The sequence below is a fragment of the Sebastes fasciatus genome, chromosome 2, assembly GCF_043250625.1.
Source record: "Sebastes fasciatus isolate fSebFas1 chromosome 2, fSebFas1.pri, whole genome shotgun sequence".
Taxonomy (NCBI): Eukaryota; Metazoa; Chordata; class Actinopteri; order Perciformes; family Sebastidae; genus Sebastes; species Sebastes fasciatus.
This window is the reverse complement of record NC_133796.1, coordinates 17,423,059-17,446,028: the sequence shown is the minus strand read 5'-3', so window position 1 is coordinate 17,446,028 and position 22,970 is coordinate 17,423,059. Positions and strand designations below refer to the sequence as shown.

The window sequence follows — 22,970 nt, the reverse complement described above, 5'->3', positions numbered from 1 at the left end:
TCCCTAAAAAAACAAAAAAACCCTGACCTGACGTGTCTTGGGTAACCAAAGTCATTTCAAAAGTTATTTTATTTTTTCTTGTGAAGTCTGGCAAAGAATTGTGCAAACATTCAGTGTCTGGTCCGTCAGATCCTGTAGAGATCCAAGATAATAAAGTCGTAACTGATGAAACATGAACTTTATACAATAAAACAATTATATTTGAGGCTGTGTGGTTCACTTCTGAATATTGCAATCATTCAAAGACGAGGCAATCTTACTTTTTCTCATTTATTTCATTGATTTTATGGTTTTATGGTTTCAAAAGTTAATTCTAGTATGGCCCTTCACAAAAGTGTTACAAATATGTTGTTCCTCAATTATACCAAAGTGACACACTAAATGTATCACTACATTTCCAGGCAGAAAATATATATATATGTTTTACATTACCATAAATAGCAGCTAATCTACTGAATATACTTAGTAAGAAAGGATATCTCTGAGGCTATATAAATTGTAAAAATCCAGATCATCATCCATCCTCACATAGTGTCATGATAAAATCTGCAGTGAATGATGAGTGTAAAATCCCACTGATGGTTTGTGTCTTCTAAAACAGCTGGAAATGTGGGTGTTTGTTTACCACAGAGGGGCTCTGGTCAGCACCCCCTTCCAGCTGCAAGAATCTGCCACCTGCAACAGAGCAGGGCGGTGTGTGCAAACATAATACACAGTAAGAAACACAAAGACTGCAGAAACACCGTACAGTAGAGACCGGAGCGTAAATTTAAAAAAATTGGAAGTGCTTCTGAGACTGTTTCAGCTAAATACTCAACTATACGTTCTGGGAAATTGCAATGTGCAAGGTTTGGTAATCAGATTATGTTTTTATTATGTTTGATCAGAATAACTCACCTGCATTCTCTTATGAAGAAACCTCAACTTCTGGTTGAGACATTCAATATCCTGAGACAAAAGTGTTACATGGTCACGTGGATGTAGAGATGCATATGAATGTAAAACACCTCTTAGTAGTTTAATCATAACACACACTATCCCACTGATATTGTCACATTTTCACAAATAAAATAAAATAACATTTCCCATATGCATGGTTGTGCTGTGGTTAACGTTGTGTTCACTGTTGGCCTAGAGGAAAGTTCAAATACCTGGCTTAGTTTTTCATTGCGCCTGAGTTTGATCTGAGGCAGAAGCTCCTCCAGTCTCTGAATCTGCAATAAAACATGCAATCTAAATTCATCTTCTGGCCGGTGATCAGGCTTTATAATCCGGACAAAATTAAAATAGCATGAATAAATGGTAAATTGTTTAATTAGAAATGAATATATTTACAGTAAAACAAGCAAACATGAGCCTGTGCTAGTCACAACAATCTTTTGATGAAAGAAGCGTCTATATTTATGTCTAAGAAAAACTCTTCTTAGTCTGGGCAGACTTTAGATGTTGTATTTAGTGCGTATTCGTTTTTGCATCTACTCCAAATTTGAAATGCTGTATCTTAAAAGCTTTACCACAAAATGATTAACGTGATTACTATGTTAATTTCTCACTTGTCTGACGGAAAGGGACTTGCAAATTACCAGAGAAGATGTATTGTTCTCAGCGGTGTCATTATAGATCATCTCCTCATTGGCACTTTAAAACATACTGAATGGCTATTTGAAAGGACCTGTGGTTGAACAAGTTCTCCTCCAAAGATGTATTGGAGCAGCACTGCTGAATACATGCAAATGAACAGTTCACACTGTACCATTACCAAACCACTAGTTATTGTATTAGTGCTAGGCCTATGTGGTTACTGTGTCTTACCCTCCTGTCAATAGTCTGCAGCCTGGTCTTCATGCTCTTGTTGATCACAGTCATGGGAATGGTTCTGGGCTTGGGACGCACTGAGAACAGAAACATCACAACCATTACAGACATCCAAACATTGCCTTTTCTTCAGGCTGACTTTATGTTTCACTTGTGTAAGAAATGGATATGGCTAATAACTGATTCAGGCATAAGTAAGTAACTACTATTACATTTCTGCAGCAACTACCATGTATTCTTGAGCAGTTTTGAATACAAAGGAGAATACAGTAGGCTATACAGTATCATCCATAGACTGTATATAAACATGGACAACATGACAGCTCCCCAAAAGTGAAGCTAAAACATCTCGATCGCCCCCTAGTGGCTGGCTGCAGTAAAGATCCTAAATCCCTCCCCCTCCATGTTAACACAAAGTACACGTCAAATAAATTTCTCCCAAAGATGGCTTCTGTCATTTGAGGTAGTTCTTATCACACTGATTTATGTTCAAGTGTTCATTTTTCTGATAAGTTTGGTTTTAATTAGTTATTTGATGATATAAAAAGGGGGTGCAGCCGTGATTCTCTAATCACTAGCAAGCTGCGGCTGTGCTTGGCTCGTAATTGGCTCAGGTGGCTATGTGGGCGGGACATCGGTACTGCATTTAATGAAATCTGAATTTATGTGATTTATTTGCACAGAAAAACATGTCATCTACTTTATTAAATGAAATAGTAGGCTAGCGTTTCTAAGCAGTATACCAACATTAGTAAATGATTTATAACACACTATAATGTTGTATGCAGCAATATGGATATTTTTTATGTTTTAATGTACAGTATTTGGCAACAATTATAACTTCTCCTATGAGGATGTATTTTAAATTACTACAACTGTGTTTTATTATATTGACATTTATTATTATTACTATTTCTGTTTACACGGGTGCCCACAGCCAGTTAGCTTAGCTTAGCACGAGGACTAGATACAGGGGGAAATAGCGAGCTTAGCTCTGTTCAAAGATAATGAAATCCGCCCACCAGCACCTCTAAAGCTCATTAAATACTATTTTTATATATTGTTTGTTTATTCAGAACAAAAATGTAAATTGAAAAATGATTAATGGATAAAACAAACAACATATTATTAGCAAGCTTTAGAGGTGCTTGTTACTTGTTATTCTAGGAACAGTGTTGCGTAATGTAGAAGATACTGTCAAAGAGAAAGAAAGGTGAGTCCGCTCTTACCATGCTGAAAGATCTTGGCTACCTCAAGCACATAAGGCCTGTGGTGAAAAACACAGTTGACATCAATAAGTGCTTAATAAATGGAGTATGCACTGAATAGATGTAAACACTAACTGTCTACAGTCAAAGACTCCTTACATGTGCTTGCTGTTAGGAGGGATCGAGCTGTTCAGAGGGATCAGACAGCCACGCTGGTTCCTTATCTACAAACAGACCAAAGCACAAGTGATCATTTGACAATTTTAGCTACAACCAAAAACTGATTTTTCTTTCTTTTCAACAATATTCTGCAGACATGCGCATGTCATGCATCTCTAACATGAGGGCAAAAGAGTCATTGTACCTTGAATATGACATCGGAAGAGTTCAGCCCAAAGGTAGTGGTGATAATCTGAAAAGATATAACAACCAGAAAGCAGTTCAGTTATTTTATTTATCTTTTTATAAATTATATTTGTTTATATTTTAATCTAAATCTTTATATGTTATATAATCTGTGCAGGTACAATAATAATAGCAACAGGTGGACCACTTGCACACCTGTATGATCACGGTGACCTCAGCTGCTGGAGGAATGGACACTTCTCTAAGAGCCACCACTCTGTCGTCTGCAACAGATAGACAGATGTTACTTTCAAATACGTCACCGTTTAAAAAGTCTTTATAGAGCAACCTTTAGACCACTCCAATAGACAATTTGACCCCTGAACTAGTGAATCAGTGGATATATATCCACTGATTCACTAGTTCTTATTTTATTTAGCCTAGGTGTTTTGTTTGCTCCATTTACATTATTCTACTAAAATGTGCTGTCTGCTGAAGGGAGTGTGCTGCCCTCTTTCTACTCTTTGGGGAAAATGGGAGTGCCTTTGGATGCAAATGAAAATTAAAGCAAATGAAAGCCCATAAATTTAATCTGCAGCTGCCAGAAATACACTGATCCAGATTCAGAATAACAGTGAATGGATGTGAAACTACATTAAGGTTATGAAACATTCCCCTTACTTTTCGTATCTCTCTTCTTGTACAGTGAAGCCCAAAACCCCAACAATCATCTCAGTGGAAGAATCCAATGGGAATTTTGAAGTCAAGTGGAGGTCAAACCACAAAAAAACGTTTTTCAGTGATAGTTTGATGGCTAAAGTGACTTACCATATAAAAGGAGACACTCAAGAGGTAGGAGCAAATTCATATGCACTGTAGTATCATATCATATCATATCATATGTCTGTATAACACTGAGATCCTTTGCACTGGAGATGTAGACTTAGTCATGGACATTTGATTATGTGATGTTGCCGATAAGTTTCTGAACCATCTTTTTTATAATTTTTGTTTCTCCATACCAGGAATCCAAATTGATCAATCTAACTACACATGACGGACTGAATAACTATAAAATACCTGGTCGGGTCTTGAAGCCAAGTACAACATATGTGGTCAGCGTCAAAAGCTACATAAACATTAGTAACAAGTTCAGTGACCGTAGTGAAGAGAAGGAATTCACAACCTGTAAGTGTCATCTTTTCTGTCTTTTTGTCACTTTTTATGTTTAAAGGAACAGTGTGTAGCATTTAGGGGGATCTATGTGTTCGTTAGTGTATAATCACCTGAAAATGATCGTGTTTTGGTTACCATAGAATGATGTCCAATAGACAATTTGACCCCTGACCTCTTGAAAAAGGGCTGCAGGGCATCTGGACAACAACCAATTTATTAAAGTCCCCTTCCGCTCAAAATGTGTTTTACTTATGGTGCCTTACGGTGGATGTTTGACCTTCACTGTGCCAAATAATGTGATACTAGAAGGCTGATTTCCCGTTCATCATGCTGGATGAGGAAAGTTTCTCTGTGCTCACCTTGAATCTTTCTGTTTCAGATGTGAACGAACAGACATGATTTTGCGACATCACAACTACTGGAAGACAATCATGTTCCAATATGTAACTTACACAAGTGTGATGTGGAAACATAAAACCTCCACTGGTATATCCACCGCTATATAAATGCAAGTCCATTTTACCATTTCACTGCACATATACAAAGAATGAACTTTACGGTGTGTCCAGTATTTCAACTTTTGAAATAAAACATATTTTCATCTTCATAAATTCTGGATTTTTCAATGAGGAAGAAGGAGTAGATGTAGTTTTAAGAATTTTAAAAAGGTAAAGACTAGGACTGTCAAAGTTAACGCGATGATAAAGTGTTAACGTAAATTAATTTTAACGCCTTTAATTTCTTTAACGCGTTAACGCAACTTGTGATTTTTAGGGTGTAGCGGGCTCGGTTTTAAAGCTAGAAAACCTAAGGAATCCATTGGTACCAACACTAGCTTGTCAGGAAGGACGTTAAATAACGCTCAACTTAAGCAAAATTTTGGTGAGGAAAAACTGTCGTGGCCATTTTCAAAGGGGTCCCTTTACCTCTGACCTCAAGATATGTGAATGTAAATGGGTTCTATGGATACCCACGAGTCTCCCCTTGACAGACATGCCCACTTTATGATAATCACATGCAGTTTGCAGCAAGTCATAGTCAAGTCAGCACACTGACACACTGACAGCTGTTGTTGCCTGTTGGGCTGCAGTTTGTTATGTTATGATTGAGCATATTTTTTTTATTCTAAATGCAGTACCTGTGAGGGTTTCTGGACAATATTTGTCATTGTTTTGTGTTGTTAATTGATTTCTAATAATAAATATATACATACATTTGCATAAAGCAAGCATATTTGCCCACTCCCATGTTGATAAGAGTATTAAATACTTTAAGGTACATTTTGAACAGATAAAAACTGACCTCGGTTAATCATGGCCAGTCATGCGATTAATCACGATTAAATATTTAAAATGTTTAACAGCTATTGCTCATATTTATAATATTGGTCATGTCAATTTATCTGTACTTCCAACCGACAACTCACATACTCTAAAAAGTCCCACTTCTCTGCCCGCCTCATTAAATTAAACTTTTATTTACCATTGTTTACACTTTTGAAATATTCCTCCTCAAATTGTGTCATACCCTGAGACCTTGTTTAAACAGAAAATATGTCAAAATAAGGAAGAACATTTGTGGTAGTCTTTCACAAGTTCCTTCCAATGAAGCCGGTCTATGGTTGTATTAGAATATGACTTGACATTTTTGTGTTCAAGATTGGACACAATAATGAAAAGTTAAGCTCCTACTTGGGGTCAATTTCTCCAAATCACAAAAAAAACATCATCTCACTGTATCTAGCCATGCAGTTAGTTTTAGTGTTATTTGCAGATACATATCTTCTGTCACAACAATACAATTGAAGAAATTGCTTGTTTTACACTAAAACAACATTAAAACTCAGCAGCAATGTCCCTTTGAAGCGAACACAACTGAAAATAATATATCATCTATTTGAACAATTAAGAGATGTTCCTTAATAGTTACATTTGTTTAACTTTTTGTATACAGTGAATTTATAGTGAAAAGAGTGCACCTCCCTTTTTAAGGTACATTTTGAACGTATAAAAATCTGCGGTTCATTTGCAATTAATCGTGATTAACTATGGACAATCATGCGATTAATCGCAATTAAATATTTTAATCGATTGACAACCCTAGTAAAACATATTAGACAATAAAATGTCAAACACAACCACAGACAATTTTATTGTCTGTAATCAATCAGTTTGACAGTAATCCCATATTCAGATTAAAAAAGGCTTTTCATTCCCTCTTTGAATGACTAAATCTGAGATGTGGGTTGCTGCAGCCAAGCTGATAAACACTCAACAGTCAAATACAGCTGATGCTCTCCTCTTTGACCATAAATGGATATAAGCTTCACTACACCTGATCATTTACAGAAGTAAAAAGAAAAAATAACTTAATGTAGCCTATGAATAACGTGAGTATGCTGGATTTATACCATGTCCATGTCAAAAACATGAGTATAATTAGTCTTCAAAGGGTTAAAGAGGCTGGTTGCCATGGACACAGATGCACAGACCCAGTGCAGAGAAATAAAATAATGAATCACTGATCATAAAGTCAACAAACTTACAGAAACCTACTAACCGTTTTTGTCAAGTCGTCTTAGAGCGATCCAGGCCTTTGATGCATGAGATGATTTGTTGTTAGACATTTTAATGATCCGACCTGCAGCACGAGACAGCAGAGAGAAGCCTACCTGCGACATCCGGTCAGGGACTTTCAAAATAAGTGTTTATAAATCTACTCCAATATGTTGACTCTCAGTAGGCTAACAGTAAGTATACTATGCATATTAAAAAACACTTGATTTGCAAAAGTGCTGTTATATTGACCCACAATGCAATGCACAGGGTAAATTAAACCTGCAGTAGGCAGAATGTTTTTGGCATCATTGGTCAAAAATAACCATAATAACCTTTCAGCATATTGCAATTCAAGTGTTATGTGAGATAACTAAACTTCTGCACCTCCTCATCGAGGTTGCCAACTCTTGTATGTTTTGTACACCTCTGCTTTTTAGATAATTTTGTCAGCCTTTTGTTTGCGTTGTTTCTAAAGAAGGCAGAGACTTAGTTAGGCCATGTTTTGATTTATTCATTTTGTTTATTTGGCACAACCATTTTGTCCCTACCTCCACCACATTTTTGTCAACCTTTAGTCATCTTTAATAAACACCTTTAATTTTGCTCTTCACTTTGACTTTGTCTAATCATTGATTGTTTGTTTAGTTAATGTTCCACCTGGTGGACGTAACAAGTGGGGGCTCGTCCGGGATCTGAACCCGGGACCTCTCGGTTTGGAGTCCACCTGTGTAGAGTTGTTCAGCTGCTGACTGGCTAGATGGTAGGAGAGTGAGCCAATCAGTTGCAGAACAACTCTACACAGGTGGACTCCAATCACCTCCATTATCACTCAGACCTGGCAGCACCTGCAAGACAAGGGGGAGGGAGAAATGCTCTGCAGGCCTGTCTGGCCCACATAACAAACAGCCTTTGCAACATAGAAACCAACTGTGAAATCCACCTCTTCTGCTTTTGTGAACACTGTTATCAGGAGATGCTGTTGCATAATTAAGTTAATCAATAATTACCCCATGTGAACTTCAGAAATAAAAGCAACCTTGCAGCATGTGAAGCAACTTATCTGTCACATATCATCGTAACTCCGCTTCCATCTGCTGCTACAGTAACTTTATATAGTCAGTGCTCCTGTTATACACACAATATGAAACATACACTTCTTGTAATTACATACATACAACATAAATGGCATGAATATATTGTATAATATCATAACCAAATGATTTTGCTGATTTGTAACTAATTTCTCTATGACGTTGAGTAAAAAGTCTTTGGGAACTTTGGGACAGTAGATGATAACATGATGTCATGTCAAATATATATTTTAATTGTAGGCTACATATAAATTTCCCCCTAAAAAAAAAAAAAAGATTAAAAGAAAATGGCAGTGGGCACCCTTCCTCATTTTATGCATTGAATTAACAAATTAAAAAATAAATAAATACATAAATACTCTTTTCACCCCTGTAACTCTCTTTCTCACACTTTTCATCCACCCGGCCGCACTTATTTGTTAATAAAAGTGTAAATTGTAGTGAACCTGACTGAAATACTTTTAAGACAACAATATTGTTTGACAAATTGTTTATTTATATTATAATAAATACAGTTATTTAGGAATAAAAATCTGACTTTTTGTCTTAAAACCATTGTGATGTCTGATGTGCATGTGAATCCAAATTTTCCCTATAGGGCACCAAAAGGAGGATAGATAGATAGATAGATAGATAGATAGATAGATAGATAGATAGATAGATAGATAGATAGATTTTATTTACTGTATTGTTATTGTTGTTATTATATATATCTTATCCTAATTGTTTGTTATCACTATTATGTAGTCATATTATTTCTTTATATTAATCTTGTCTCTGGGTGGAGGCTGCAGATAAGCCCAGTGGGTTTTTTGCCTCTTCTTGCACTGTTCATTATTCTTTTTTTTAATTTATTTTTTTTATGTTATGTTGTATAGTCTCAAATTGTGCAAAATAAATAAAAAAAATAAAAATAGATAGCGGTCAGACACGACAGTACATCCGGTAAAAGGACTTTCAAAATAATATGTGTTGTAAAGCTGTAGAGGAAAGCCAGTGTGTGTTTTTTTTTTTTAAACTTTCATGCCAATAAAGCCACTTTTAGATGCTAACAGTGCCAAATAATAACTTCCAGGTAAGCAAATGCACATATAAATGTGGACAATAAAGGAAATCTAATCTAATCTAATCTAATCTAATATAAATGTGGATTCTTTCACCACTTTTAATCCATTTGAGTCTATCTATTGATTCACTCATTTTATTTGGCCTGGGTGTTTTGTTTGCTCCATTTACATTATTCTAGTGAAACCTGCTGTCTGCTGAAGGGAGTGTGCTGCCCTCTTTCTACTCTTTGAGGAAATGGGAGTTGCTTTAGATTGCACTTCCTCTAAATTAGTGGCGCAACATTTCCAGTAAAAGCTTTCCACAGCAGGAAGACTGTGAGCCTCTGGCATTACGCAGTAAGCAAATGGGTCCTAACTGAGTTGGATTGTTGTTTTTTCGAAGGAGAAGTGGAATGAATCGCTTCAGCATGGAGTTAAAGAGGTAATCTGGAGTCTTTTGAAGTTGTCTGTGTGACTTAAATCCTCAAATGTGTTGTATAAAAGTCAAGAATATTGTTTTTGCTTTCAGGCGTGACAGGATGTCTTTTGTCCTGCTTATTTTGTGGACTATTCCTACTATAACAGCTCTCTCTGGTACGTATAGTGGACATGTAGACAACTTTTATGCAGTAACTCATTCTCATAATTAATCTCTTCGTGTGATGTCTGTTTCAGGCCTAAATCTTGACTGTACCAACGACTATGAAGATTCGATGTTTTGCCACTTTGAAGCTCAAAACTGCTCTGAATACAGTTTGACTCTCCGGAGCAACGAAGGTTATGGGTGAGGTGTTGTCTTTATTTACCTCATGTGTTTCACTCCACTGTTCAAATTTTATTAGGTTTTTATAGGTTTTGTAACAGCAATAACATTGTAAGATGTAAAGTTACTGAACATGGGATTGCACATGTAGTCAGTGTTTCCTACATTAATTAAGGTGATTTAAGCATAACAGACTTTTCAGTGTCCAACTCTTCGGACATGACTGTCCCACATTAGGAAATACAAATTTGTCTGAGACAACTTGGCGTTAGAGTACTGATATGTCTACCATTTTGTTTATGAGTGGGATACCTGCATTTTCCTTTTTGGTTTGATTAGCACACATCCTGGAGATTTCAGAGTGGTACTGGGTTTGGATTTAATGTATTGGCTTCATATTGCAATATATTCTGAAATGCAAAAATGCCCCACATTAGGCTAATTCACTTTATCTTGTATTCCACAGGGAGCCGCGTTGCATTATCAAACAGTGTGACAGTGTTGGACAGTGTTGCTGCTCTTTCAATGGAATGATAATTGTTCTTGGGGAGAGTCATAATGCAACAGTTTGGAAAGGAGGCGATAGGATGGAGTCCAAACACATCGACATCACAGCCACCAGTAGGTTGACTTTATTTTATATATTTTTTTTTAAAATGAAAGCCCATAAATTTAATCTGCAGCTGCCAGAAACACACTGATCCAGATTCAGAATAACAGTGAATGGATGTGAAACTGCATTGAGGTTATGAAACATTCCCCTTACTTTTCTTATCTCTCTTCTTGTACAGTAAAACCCAAAACCCCAACAATCATCTCAGTGGAAGAATCCAATGGGAATTTTGAAGTCAAGTGGAGGTCAAACCACAAAAAAACGTTTTTCAGTGATAGTTTGATGGCTAATGTGACTTACCATATAAAAGGAGACACTCAAGAGGTAGGAGCAAATTCATATGCACTGTAGTATCATATCATATCATATGTCTGTATAACACTGAGATCCTTTGCACTGGAGATGTAGACTTAGTCATGGGCATTTGATTATGTGATGTTGTCGATAAGTTTCTGAACCATCTTTTTTTATAATTCTTGTTTCTCCATACCAGGAATCTAAATTTATCAAGCCAACTACAAATGACGGACTGAAAAACTATGAAATACCTGGTCGAGTCTTGAAGTCAAGTACAACATATGTGGTCAGCGTCAAAAGCTACATAAACATTAGTAACAAGTTCAGTGACCGTAGTGAAGAGAAGGAATTCACAACCCGTAAGTGTCATCTTTTCTGTCTTTTTGTCACTTTTTATGTTTAAAGGGACAGTGTGTAACATTTAGGGGGATCTATGTTTTCGTTAGTGTATAATCACCTGAAAATGATCGTGTTTTTGTTACCATAGAATGAGCCATTTATATACATAGCATGTGGATCCTCTCTTTACAGATGCGGCCGCCATGTGCCCTCTCCCTTATTTCTCCCGGGGTCACAATTCTCCCTTATTTCTCCCGAATTTCACACTTTTTTTCCTTTTCCTTATCTCAACCTGTTTCTGGCGCTGTACAGCGTGTATAAGCCCTGTTGTTTCCACCCGGACGGCAATAGAGCTACACCAAGTATCGTTACCCGGAACCATAGAGCTGCTCACGACCATAGATATATGGTATATACTCTCGCGACCGACACAACACGGTTTGAGCTGCACAGTTTTCTTTCCTGAGAATTAAAAGTAAAATTAAAAGTAGGCCTATTTACCATAAAGAAGCTGTTGCAGTGTACTTATTATTTTTGATATTTTCATTCGTTAAAAGTCACCAGAATGCAGGAAATAAGGTCTCTGAAACTCAAATTGAAATCCTCCTTTTTTTGAGGTCTCAAGGTTGGCAAGTATGTTTGGCACGCGGGAGAAGCTTCAGTTGGTTGCAATCTGCAAATTCACCGCTAGATGCCGCCAGACCTTACACACTGCACCTTTTAAGTATAGTGTATATTTCTTAGACATGATGAGATTCCTTAAACATATTTAATGAAATAGGCTAGCCTACATAGTGTGTCTGAGCCAGTATTTGAAAGAGTATAATTTATAGTGCATCCACCACGACTGTGACAGCTTTACTCCAGCAAGGGAAGTCCTACCAAACTGCTACGCAACCACACCGCAGCTACATCTGTTATCTGCGTCATTAACATTAGCTCACAGTGTCAAAAAGAAAATATTTCTGCTACATTGCTTTCACAGAGTTCACAGACTGTGACGTATTCTGATGTCGGAGCTCATTAGTGTTACATTTCGTTTTTGCGGGGCAATCCTTGTTTCTTGCATGACACTGATGTGAAAAACACAAAATCAGTAAACATTTCTTTTTAGAAGGGAGCAAGGCATATCACAGGTTTTGGTTTACTATACTTGTTTGCCCTCCCCGTCTTGGATCTGACCCAGGATCTGCCTGCTATTCGTAATCTACCAGGAATGTGCTCTTACATGTACATACTTGGCATTGTGCTGCCAGATGACATTGTATGGCTGCAAAAATTGAACCAGGGTCAACTCTTTCACCGGAGGCCTTCACTTCAGGACCCTTGCTGCGTAAACTCAGTGGTCTCATTGAAATGAATGAGGAAGTGTGTCATCCATATTGTTAAGACAAAGGGTACAAAGTCATTGCAGATAAGGATCATAACAAACAGTGCGGATCAGTCATAGTATTTTAAACTGTGTGCAGTGTTTTGGTGTCTGATAACTCTTGATCTATTAGCCAAATTGGACTCTCCTCTCTCTCGTCTTTCTCTCTGTGTTGCTCCACTATTACGGGCACACACATTCCTGCACCCTAGGGACCTCTTTCCACATCTAACTCTTCTATCACATGAACAGAAGACCTGAAATTTTACATATTTCTGCAGAACACAGGGTGTAGAGAGCTGATCCATATTTGCATCTAATTTGTCTTTAAACTGTAAACATTATTTATGCATTAATTATACAGTATTTACAGGTGTTGAGATGTTTAGTGGATACTATTACACATAACACAAGAAGGGCTGCGCAATTAATTGAAATTTTATCGAAATCGCGATATGGCATACAGCGATTTTACAAATCACATGATTTGAAATACTTGCAATATTTGTTAAAGGCGAAATGTGTGTCAAAGTACCATTTTAAATTAAATATTGTGGTTCTGGTCTACACATCGTATTCTATAGACTTAAGAAAACATCTTTGTTTGGTACAGATCCTCGCAAAAATCACAACAAAATCATTTTAATATGTTTTTTTTAATGAAAATGAGAATTCTGATGTAAAAATTATCATTCCCTATAATATCACTATATCTGTCAAAATAATCGCAATTACATATATTTTTTTCAAAATCGTTCAGCCCGAAACACAAGCCTGGTGCAGGTCTACAGCCATGCACTTCTCTCTAGTTTATCTCTCTACTGCATGTAATCTGAACAAAAATGGAGTGATTCCTGAACTTACTTCATACATGTTACTTCACAGCTGTAAACCCTGTTGTCCTGCCCTTGGTTATCATCTTCAGCCTCAGTGTTGCTGCAGTCATCATCACCGCTGCTATATACGTCTGTTATGTAAAGTAAGTCATGCAGATAAAAGATTGTCTTTGTGTTGTTTCTCTGTCAGTGAATTATACAGTATGAAAGGCTCTGCCCTTAAATACTGTAACTCCTGTGTTGTGTTTATGTGTCATGTGGGATTTTTGTTGATTTATTTGTCCATTTGATTTTAGGCTCAAAACAAAGTGGTGGGACACAGTTGCCAAATGTCCAAATCCCAAACTTCTGATTATGCATCTAAGCAAACAAGAGGTGAGTCTAAAAAACAGCAGCTTCAATTGTTGCATCTGTTTATTTTACATAATTACACATAAACAGTGTAGTTATAATCCTTAAGAATATAACAAAATCATTCTGTTTTCCTTATAGTAGATTCAGATTGCCTTCACACGCATGAGGGATTCACAGGAAAAAATCCAGCATGTAATCCAGCATTACCAACATTTTATTTTGGAAAGCTACTCATGCCGTTAAATCAGATTGCGGTTGCGATTTACTCTTCTATTAAAACAACATGAGTTTGTTTGGCTGCACTGTAAACAAACACAACACAGTTCTTGTGTTGTATGTGTGACAAAGTAGCTGCTCAACAGGTGTTTAAACTGCATTAAACTGCACTTGCTTGACACATGGGTGTCACCAAACTAACCAGGACTGACATCTTAATGATTATAACTTTAAAGGACCAGTGTGTAACATTTAGGGGGATCTATTTGCAGAAATAGAATATAATATTCATAACTATGTTTTCATTAGTGTATATTCACCTGAAGCTAAGAATCGTTGTGTTTTTGTTAGCTTAGAATGAGCCCTTCATATCTACATGGGGAGCGGGTCCTCTTCAAGGAATCCGCCATGTTGCTCTGCCATGTTTCTACAGTAACCCAGAACAGACAAACCAAACACTGACTCTAGAGAGAGCCTTGAGCGTTTTTTCGTTACCTGAAGGCCACCGTAGTTCTCCAACATGCGAGCCGCAGACTGCAAAAACGTGGTACCGTCAGCAGCCATCTGACTTCCGTTGCTCCTTAAGTAGTGTTATTATGGTAAGGATGGCCTCTGAGAGAGGCGAACGGTGTTACCACAGTTGTGCGCACGGCGGCTCACATTGCCGCAGTCTTGGAAAGGGAGGAATAAGCGGAGGGTTACTCAGTTGGTTGCAATCTGCAACATTAATGAGATGTCGCTAGATGTCGCCAAATCCTACACACTGTAGCTTTAAACTTCTTCAGATACTTTCGGAAACATGAAGAAGTCAATTTGAAAATATTACACTGTTTGTATTATTATTATTATTATTATATATGGAAAAGAACATTTCTAAATTGACCCCTTTAGCCGACATGTTTCAGATCTGTAGTTTTAAGTGTTTTTATCCTCCCATGCAGCTCTTGAAGACTGTGCAACCCACCATCTCCTCTGTCTGTGTTGAGCCCTTTGTTCCAGATGACAGCAAACCATGGTCAGTGTGGCTGCACTAGTGCATTTCCTTCTATGTGATTATATTGGCGGTTTATTAAGTAACCCATTTCTCTGTACTCAGGTCGAAGGGGTCACTGAGCAATAGCAGTGGGTGCCTTGAGCAAAGCAGTGGATTCAGTACCGGCTCTTCTTGTCTCAGTTATGCTAATACAGAACCTGCTGACATTATAGCCGGTGTTCAGGATGCCCTTGGTAAAGCCTTCGCCAATATCAGCCCGGTATCACCTTTGACCACTAATCCACTTGCAGAATTAAACAAAGGCGGCGGTTTGCTCTCCTCTCCCTACAACCCCTGTGGTGTCAGAGCTGATGAAATGAGTTCTGGATCATCTGGCTTCGACAATAAATCCTACTCCATCCTCATTCCCAGCTGCCCACATCAGGTTGTGACGGACAGCTCTGAGGTCCAGACGCAGGCTGAAATGCGTTGTGACTCTGCATACCATCCTATTGCGGGCGACGTTGAGCCCTCTGTTGACCAACAGGCACCAGCTTGTCCGCTTGTTGATTTTCCACCAGTGGTTTTATCTGTTATGCCAACAGATATGTCATATCAGCAGAGCAATGCAGATTCTGGGGGATTTCCATATGCAGAAGACTCCAGTTTGTCCTCCGTCTCTAGTGGCACCAACACAGTTGCGCCATGCGATCCTGTGACCAGAGATCAGGCCGGGCGTGAGAGCTCTGATGAGGCGGTGCGAGGTGCGACAAAGCCACATGGGAAGACTGAAGAGGCTGATGAAAACCCCTGCTACGGCTCTGTGCCCGCAGGCTCACGCAGCCTTCCTCCAGTGGATGACGACTACCAGCCATTTCACAACCTGGTGGAGCAGCCTGATGTTTTGTTTTCAGAGGAGAGAAGTGATGAGGAAGAGGAACATTTGAACAAATATCCAGGGGAATCGTTCACCGAGATGCATCAGAGCTTCTTAAGCCCAGATTTCATTAACAATGTCCAGGGTGACCGGTATCTCTCTGAGCTCCAAAGACCTTTTCTCCCCTTGATCCCTGCTGACCAGTCAAAGCCATTATTCACAGACAGCGGCTATCAGTGTGTGTAGTGCTGAATTTTTATGCATTCATTTTTTGTGCTTCTTTAAATTATTGTGAAACATTGTTGAGAAATTTAGAAGAAGAGGGAGAGGAGGATGTAACAGACTGTGTCTGGTGAAGGAGGGGTACACCCTGGACAGGTCGCCAGACTGTCACAGGGCTGACACATAGAGACAGACAACCATTCATGCTCACATTCATACCTATGGGCAATTTAGAGTCAACAATTAACCTGCATGTCTTTGGACCATGGGAGGAAACCGGAGAACCCGGAGAAAACCCAAGCTAATGTAGATGTTCAAATCTGTAACATGACTCAAGTTCAAAAGTTAATTGAACTTGGAAACGGCAGCAAAACAATCTCACCTCTCAAGATCCATTTAGTTTGTGCTGTGTTCAAAACGTCAAGTCACATTTTGAACACATAACTTCTGTTATGATTTGACGCTATGTAAAAATATATTGAATTGAATTGAATTGAATTTGCACTGTAAAAACGTAGTAATTTTAAGCCTAACCATGTTGTTTTTTCTAAACCTTACCATGTGGTTTTGTTGCCTAATCCTAAGCAAGTGTTTTTGTTTAATTCACAACATGAAGCGTGTGTTTACTGCGAACGAAAAGTGACGCCGAGGGCACTGACAAAGTGTCGGTATGTGACGAGTTGAGATGATAACGTCTTTTCATACCACATGATCTTCAGCAGCCGATGGAGTTTGCCCTGTTGTCATAAATAATTGCTGATTAAGATCATGTGATATCAACTAAAGTTCCAGAACAGTTGAATAGACTTTAAGTGTATATTATTTTCTCAACTGTGACATGACTGTTTCAGTCTGTCATGGGTATTTTTTGTTTGCGGCAGCGATTCAAAGACAACATATCTTTGCACCTTATAAAAACAGTTGATTTGTTTACTATGTGAATACGTTGCAACTGTGTGTGACTGCCTTTGTTTATATAAAATCCATAACTTTTGCACATAAAAACATTGATGTAAAATGTCTTTCATGAACAGAATCCACTTGTTTTAAGTTTTAAATGTGTGCTTGAACAAAACAGCTGCAGTCACCTGCTCACATATCCATATCTCGCATGTCATGAAAGGTCATTTGTTTGTCACGTAGCTCAAGGGAAATGTATTCCCTAAATGTTGTATAAAGCTCAGAAGAATACACTGAAAATCATGTCTAACCATCCACTCTATTGTATTAGTAAGACTTCAGTAAAATATGAGTTAATAGAAGAGTCATTTCAAAATAGCACCATGTACCCAGTTGGGACATCAACCGTGAGCCTTTTAAGGAAAATTACATTGCATTTCATTACATTACTGACTGTACTCTGCGTCTGAAACAAGTCTGCTGTCTGGTGAGCTGCTATTCAGGTTTGTGAAACTACTTCCTCATAGCTCTTCTCTGGAACTGCTGAGCCACTTCCACAGAAACACACGTCACCTCAGGGTGCACTCGTCACAGCAATGACTCTTTTCACTATAAATTCAATATGTGTAAAAAGAAAATGTTGGCATTCTGGGAATAAGTTAAGCAAATGTTACTATTAAGGCACATTTCTTAATTGCTCAAATAAAACATTGCTGCTGAGTTTTAATGTTGTTTTAATGTAAAACAAGCAATTTCTTCAATTATATTGTTGTGACAGAAGATATGTATCTGCAAATAACACTAAAACTAACTGCATGGCTAGATACAGTGAGATGATGTTTTTTTTGTGATTTGGAGAAATTGACCCCAAGTAGGAGCTTAACTTTTCATTATTGTGTCCAATCTTGAACACAAAAATGTCAAGTCATATTCTGATACAACCATAGACCGGCTTCATTGGAAGGAACTTGTGAAAGACTACCACAAATGTTCTTCCTTAATTTGACGTATTTTCTGTTTAAACTAGGTATCAGGGTATGACACAATTTGAGGTGGAATATTTCAAAAGTGTAAACAATGGTCAATAAAACTTTCATTTAATGAGGCGGGTAGAGAGGTGGGACTTTTTAGAGGTAGGTATGTGAGTTGTCGGTTGGAAGTACAGATAAATTGACATGAAATTAAAATATTTAATCGTGATTAATCGCATGACTGTCCATGATTAATCGAGGTCAGTTGCACATTTTTTATCTGTTCAAAATGTACCTTAAAGTATTTAATACTCTTATCAACATGGGAGTGGGCAAATATGCTTGCTTTATGCAACAGGTACTGCATTTAGCATAAAAAAAATATGCTCAAATCATAACATAGCAAACTCAAGCCCAACAGGCAACAACAGCTGTCAGTGTGTCAGTGTGCTGACCTGACTATGACTTGCCCCAAACTGCCTGTGATTATCATAAAGTGGGCATGTCTGTCAAGGGGAGACTCGTGGGTACCCATAGAACCCATTTTCATTGACATATCTTGAGGTCAGAGGTCAAAGGATCCCTTTAAAAATGGCCATAGCAGTTTTTCCTCGCAATTTAGCGCAAGTTGGGAGCGTTATTTAACCTCCGTTGCGACAAGTTAGCTAACTCTAGCTTTAAAACTGAATCAATTCGAAAGATCAATTGTGTAAATGCGTTAAAGAAATTAGTGGTGTTATAAATGTAGTTTACCTTGAGAATGATTTAGTACAGAATACTGTTTCAATGCCACTAAAATGAAGACAGTGTCTTACAATGGCTGTAGTGTTGACAGACATAGTGAGTTATGTTGCTGTTTCAGGCCGTCATGGGTATTTTTTGTTTGCAGCAGCGATTCAAAGAAAACATATCTTTGCACCTTATAAAAACAAGTGTGATGTGGAAACTTAAAACCTCCACTGCACATATACAAAGAATGAACTTTACCGTGAAGTAGGAGACATTTTGTGTCCAGTATTTAAACTTTTGAAATAAAAAATATTTTCATCTTCATAAATTCTGGATTTTTTAATGAGGAAGAAGGAGTAGATGTAGTTTTAAGAATTTTAAAAAGGTAAAAACTAGGACTGTCAAAGTTAATGCGATAATTAAGTGTTAACGTTAATTCATTTTAACGCCACTAATTTCTTTAACGCAACTTGTGATTTTTAGGGTGTAGCGGGCTCAGTTTTAAAGCTAGAGTGAAGATGCTGGTATCCTATGAAACTAGAAAACCTAAGGAATCCATTAGTATCAACACTAGCTTGTCAGGAAGTAGGTTAAACGCTCCAAACTTGGAGGCATTGACTGTAATCATTCAGTTTGACAGTAATCCCATATTCAGATTAAAAAGGCTTTTCATTCCCTCTTTGAATGACTAAATCTGAGATGTGTGTTGCTGCAGCCAAGCTGATAAACACTCAACAGTCAAATAGAGCTGTTGCTCTCCTCTATGACCATTAATGGACAATAAGCTTCACTACACCTAACCATTTACAGAAGTAAAAATAACTTAATGTAGCCTATGAATAACGTGCGTATGCTGTACATTCTTGAACACAAAAATGTCAAGTCATATTCAAATACAACATAGCCCAGCTTCACTGGAAGGAACTTGTGAAAGACTACCACAATGTTCTTCCTTACTGCTATACAAGATGTTTCTGAAAGCATTTGAGGTGAGAAATAGGCATTACAGTAACAGAATATAGATCAATATTTGATCAGCGCTGCCTAGTTTGACCGTTGGATCGAAGTTCACGAGTGATTGACAGCTGCTCAGAGACGGAAGGCTCCAGCTCGGCTCTGATTGGTTGTTTTCCTTCGGTCTGTGAAATCTTGCAGATGCCATTAGGAGCACCGGAGGACACAGAGGCACATGATTTTTTTCAGATTACCTGTCGCATGCACAACTGTCAGGATATAGTGACTTTTTTATAAAGATAACTTTTTTTTAATCATATTTGCTCCATTTCTACCCACTGCAGCTTTATGGGAAATTAGATATAGAGAACAAAACCATGTTTTTGTACCACACTGCTGCAAAGTTGGGCATTTTGTGTGGATACCTGGTTCGATTCTCCAACAAGGAGTAATTTCTATTCGGCTATTATTGGACACAAACTAATTTCACACTTTTTGTTACGTGGAACAGTAATTCACATTAAAAAAAAGAGGCATATGGGAGATTTTCACGTTAGTAACGTTACATTATTATTATCTTCTGTGATAGCAGGCCAATTTTATTTTGTGGTTGTAATGTAGTTTTGGCCACATTTGGGTTTTCAGCATCACACTTTTTGATACATCTAATTAGTCCAGCAATAATGTAACTTGACCTCCCATAAATTGCAAAAAAAAGTATTTAACTTGTATCATACCCTAAAGGTATCCTCTTTGACATATAAAAAGTGTTAATGAATAATCCAAAGGGAAATCTGAAATCTTGCTTCAAGGAAACTAGAATTGCAGTTGAGTTGCAGTTTACATCCATGTCTGTCCAGTCATCACTTCATCATTGTATCCAGTTTGTGCATAATTGTCATAATTAGCATATGAATTATTGAGTAATGGCCAAAAACGTGTTCTGTGAGGTCACAGTGACCTTTGACCGTTGACCACCATATTCTAATCAATTCATCCTTAAGTCCAAGTGGATCTTTATGCCAAATTTGAAGAAATTCCCTTTAGGCGTTCCTGAGATAACATATCATATTTAGGTAGCCTACAAAATCCATTGAGTTTATTATTGTTGCAACTAACAGCCCAGTAGATGGCACCATGTGCTCACACAGTTTTCCAGACCTCTCCTTGTTAGTAGTGAACAGTATCTCTGTCAGGGTTTGATTCCCTGACGAGGAGTAATTATTGTTATATTATAAACAAAACACATTTCACACTTTTAGTCACATGGGGAACAGAAGGCCCACATTCATAAAAAGAGACACATGTTCTCTGTGTGGTTATGGTTGTAATATATTTGGCCACATTTGGGTTTTCCATGACGCTTCATGTTATTTTATCACAACCCTTGGGCATCTAATGTCATCTTCATCAAGGTGCAACAAAAACTAGTAGTAGGCTAAGTGTTTTTGTTTGTGTGGAACAATCTGTCCATTTGACAAATCTCATAGTATCATTGAAAATATGCGCAGCTGAAATCAAGTGTAACAAAGACGTTTATTGACATATGAAATAAACAACAACCATTCTCCTAAAATGTGTATAACAAATGTTCTACACTAGGCTACTATCCTTTTTCCTTTGAGGAGCATGCAGTTAAATTTAGTATTGTATATAGTGTAGTTGAGTTATTGGACAGAACGGAGCATTGGAAATCATTGTGTACAGTATTTGTACTGTACATAACTCACTGCATGTTACTAGAACAGCCTTTGCAACATAGAGACCAACTGTGAAATCCATCTCTTCTGCTTTTGAAGTGTTACTGTGAACACTGTTAACAGGAGATGCTGTTGCATAATTAAGTTAACCAATAATTACCTCATGTAAACTTCAGAAATAAAAGCAACCTTGAAGCATGTGAAGCAACTCATCTGTCACATATCATCGTAACTCTGCTTCCATCTGCTGCTACAGTAACTTCATATAGTCAGTGCTCCTGTTATACAAACAATATGAAACATACACTTACTGTTATTACACTTTACAAAAATGGCATTAATATATTGTGTAAATTCATCTTTATAATTATAATGTCATAGCCAAATGATTAGCTGATAACTGTAGACTTATTCTAGTCCTATATTTGTCGCAGTCACATACAACATATTTCCTCTCATAGCTCGAGGTCATCTTAAACTTTGGGACAGTAGATGATAACATGATGTCATGTCAAATATGTATTTTAATTGTAGGCTACATATAGATTTCCCTCTAAAAAAATTAATAAATGATCAAAAGGAAAATGGCGGTGGGCGCCCTTCCTCATTTTATACATTGAATTAACAAATGAAGAAAGAAAGGAAGAAAGAAATACACTTTTCACCTCTGTAACTCTCTTTCTCACACTTTTTCATCCACTCGGCCGCACTTATTTGTTGATAAAAGTGTAAATTGTAGTGAAACTGACTAAAACACTTTTAAGACAACAATATCAGAGACAAATTGCTTATTTATATTATTTATATTATAATAAATACAGTTATTTATGAATAAAAATCTTAAATCTTAATTTTTGTCTTAAAACCATTGCGATGTCTGATGTGCAAGCTGATCCAAATTTTGCCTATAGGGCACCAAAAGGACTAGCCAGCCCTGGATAGATAGATAGATGGATGGATGGACGGATAGATAGATAGATGGATAGATAGATAGATAGATAGATAGATGGATGGATGGATGGATGGATGGATGGACGGATAGATGGATAGATAGATAGATAGATAGATAGATAGATAGATAGATAGATGGATGGATGGATGGATGGATGGATGGATGGATGGATGGATGGACGGATAGATAGATAGATAGATAGATAGATAGATAGATAGATAGATAGATAGATAGATAGATAGATAGATAGATAGATAGATAGATGGATGGATGGATGGATGAATGGATGGATGGATGGATGGATGGATGGATGGATGGATGGATGGATGGATGGATGGACGGATAGATAGATAGATAGATAGATAGATAGATAGATAGATAGATAGATAGATAGATAGATAGATAGTAGACAGACAGGACAGTACATCAGGTAAAGGACTTTTAAAATCATATGTGTTGTAAAGCTGCAGAGGAAAGCCAGTGTGTGTTTTTTTAAACTTTAAACAATTTAAAACACTTTAAATTGAATTGAAGTGTGTTAGATGCTAACAGTGCCAAATAATAACTTCCAGTTAAGCAAATGCAAATATAAATGTGGATTCTTTCACCACTTTTAATCCATTTGGCCCCTACACCTATATCTGGTTTATCCACTGATTCACTAGT

The 22,970-nt window shown here is 37.3% G+C and overlaps 2 protein-coding genes across 2 annotated transcripts; one reads left to right on the top strand and one right to left on the bottom strand.

Annotated features, from left to right (window-relative positions):
- Positions 1-269: 269 nt before the first annotated feature.
- Positions 270-7,224, bottom strand: LOC141753535 (uncharacterized). Its single transcript, XM_074612279.1, has 9 exons — positions 7,104-7,224; positions 3,585-3,652; positions 3,388-3,435; positions 3,183-3,247; positions 3,045-3,082; positions 1,813-1,892; positions 1,152-1,214; positions 898-948; positions 270-675 (listed from the first exon to the last, which is right to left on the bottom strand). The coding sequence occupies exons 1-9, from the start codon at positions 7,222-7,224 to the stop codon at positions 622-624; spliced, it is 588 nt and encodes a 195-aa protein (XP_074468380.1). The 3' UTR covers positions 270-621.
- Positions 7,225-9,430: 2,206 nt separating this feature from the next.
- On the top strand, positions 9,431-17,121 carry LOC141753510 (uncharacterized). Its single transcript, XM_074612261.1, has 10 exons — positions 9,431-9,681; positions 9,769-9,833; positions 9,915-10,023; positions 10,469-10,623; positions 10,794-10,939; positions 11,109-11,271; positions 13,506-13,599; positions 13,753-13,831; positions 14,968-15,041; positions 15,123-17,121. The coding sequence occupies exons 1-10, from the start codon at positions 9,653-9,655 to the stop codon at positions 16,120-16,122; spliced, it is 1,914 nt and encodes a 637-aa protein (XP_074468362.1). The 5' UTR covers positions 9,431-9,652; the 3' UTR covers positions 16,123-17,121.
- The last annotated feature ends 5,849 nt before the right edge of the window (positions 17,122-22,970 follow it).

Coding starts and splice junctions, on each gene's coding strand:
- LOC141753535 (XM_074612279.1), bottom strand. CDS start 7,224: ATGTCGCAGGTAGGCTTCTCTCTGCTGTCTCGTGCTGCAGGTCGGATC. Junction 3,248..3,387: donor CTTCCGATGTCATATTCAAG/GTACAATGACTC, acceptor GTCTGTTTGTAG/ATAAGGAACCAGCGTGGCTG. Junction 1,215..1,812: donor TGCAGACTATTGACAGGAGG/GTAAGACACAGT, acceptor GTTTTATTGCAG/ATTCAGAGACTGGAGGAGCT.
- LOC141753510 (XM_074612261.1), top strand. CDS start 9,653: ATGAATCGCTTCAGCATGGAGTTAAAGAG. Junction 10,624..10,793: donor CATCGACATCACAGCCACCA/GTAGGTTGACTT, acceptor CTTCTTGTACAG/TAAAACCCAAAACCCCAACA. Junction 11,272..13,505: donor AGAGAAGGAATTCACAACCC/GTAAGTGTCATC, acceptor GTTACTTCACAG/CTGTAAACCCTGTTGTCCTG.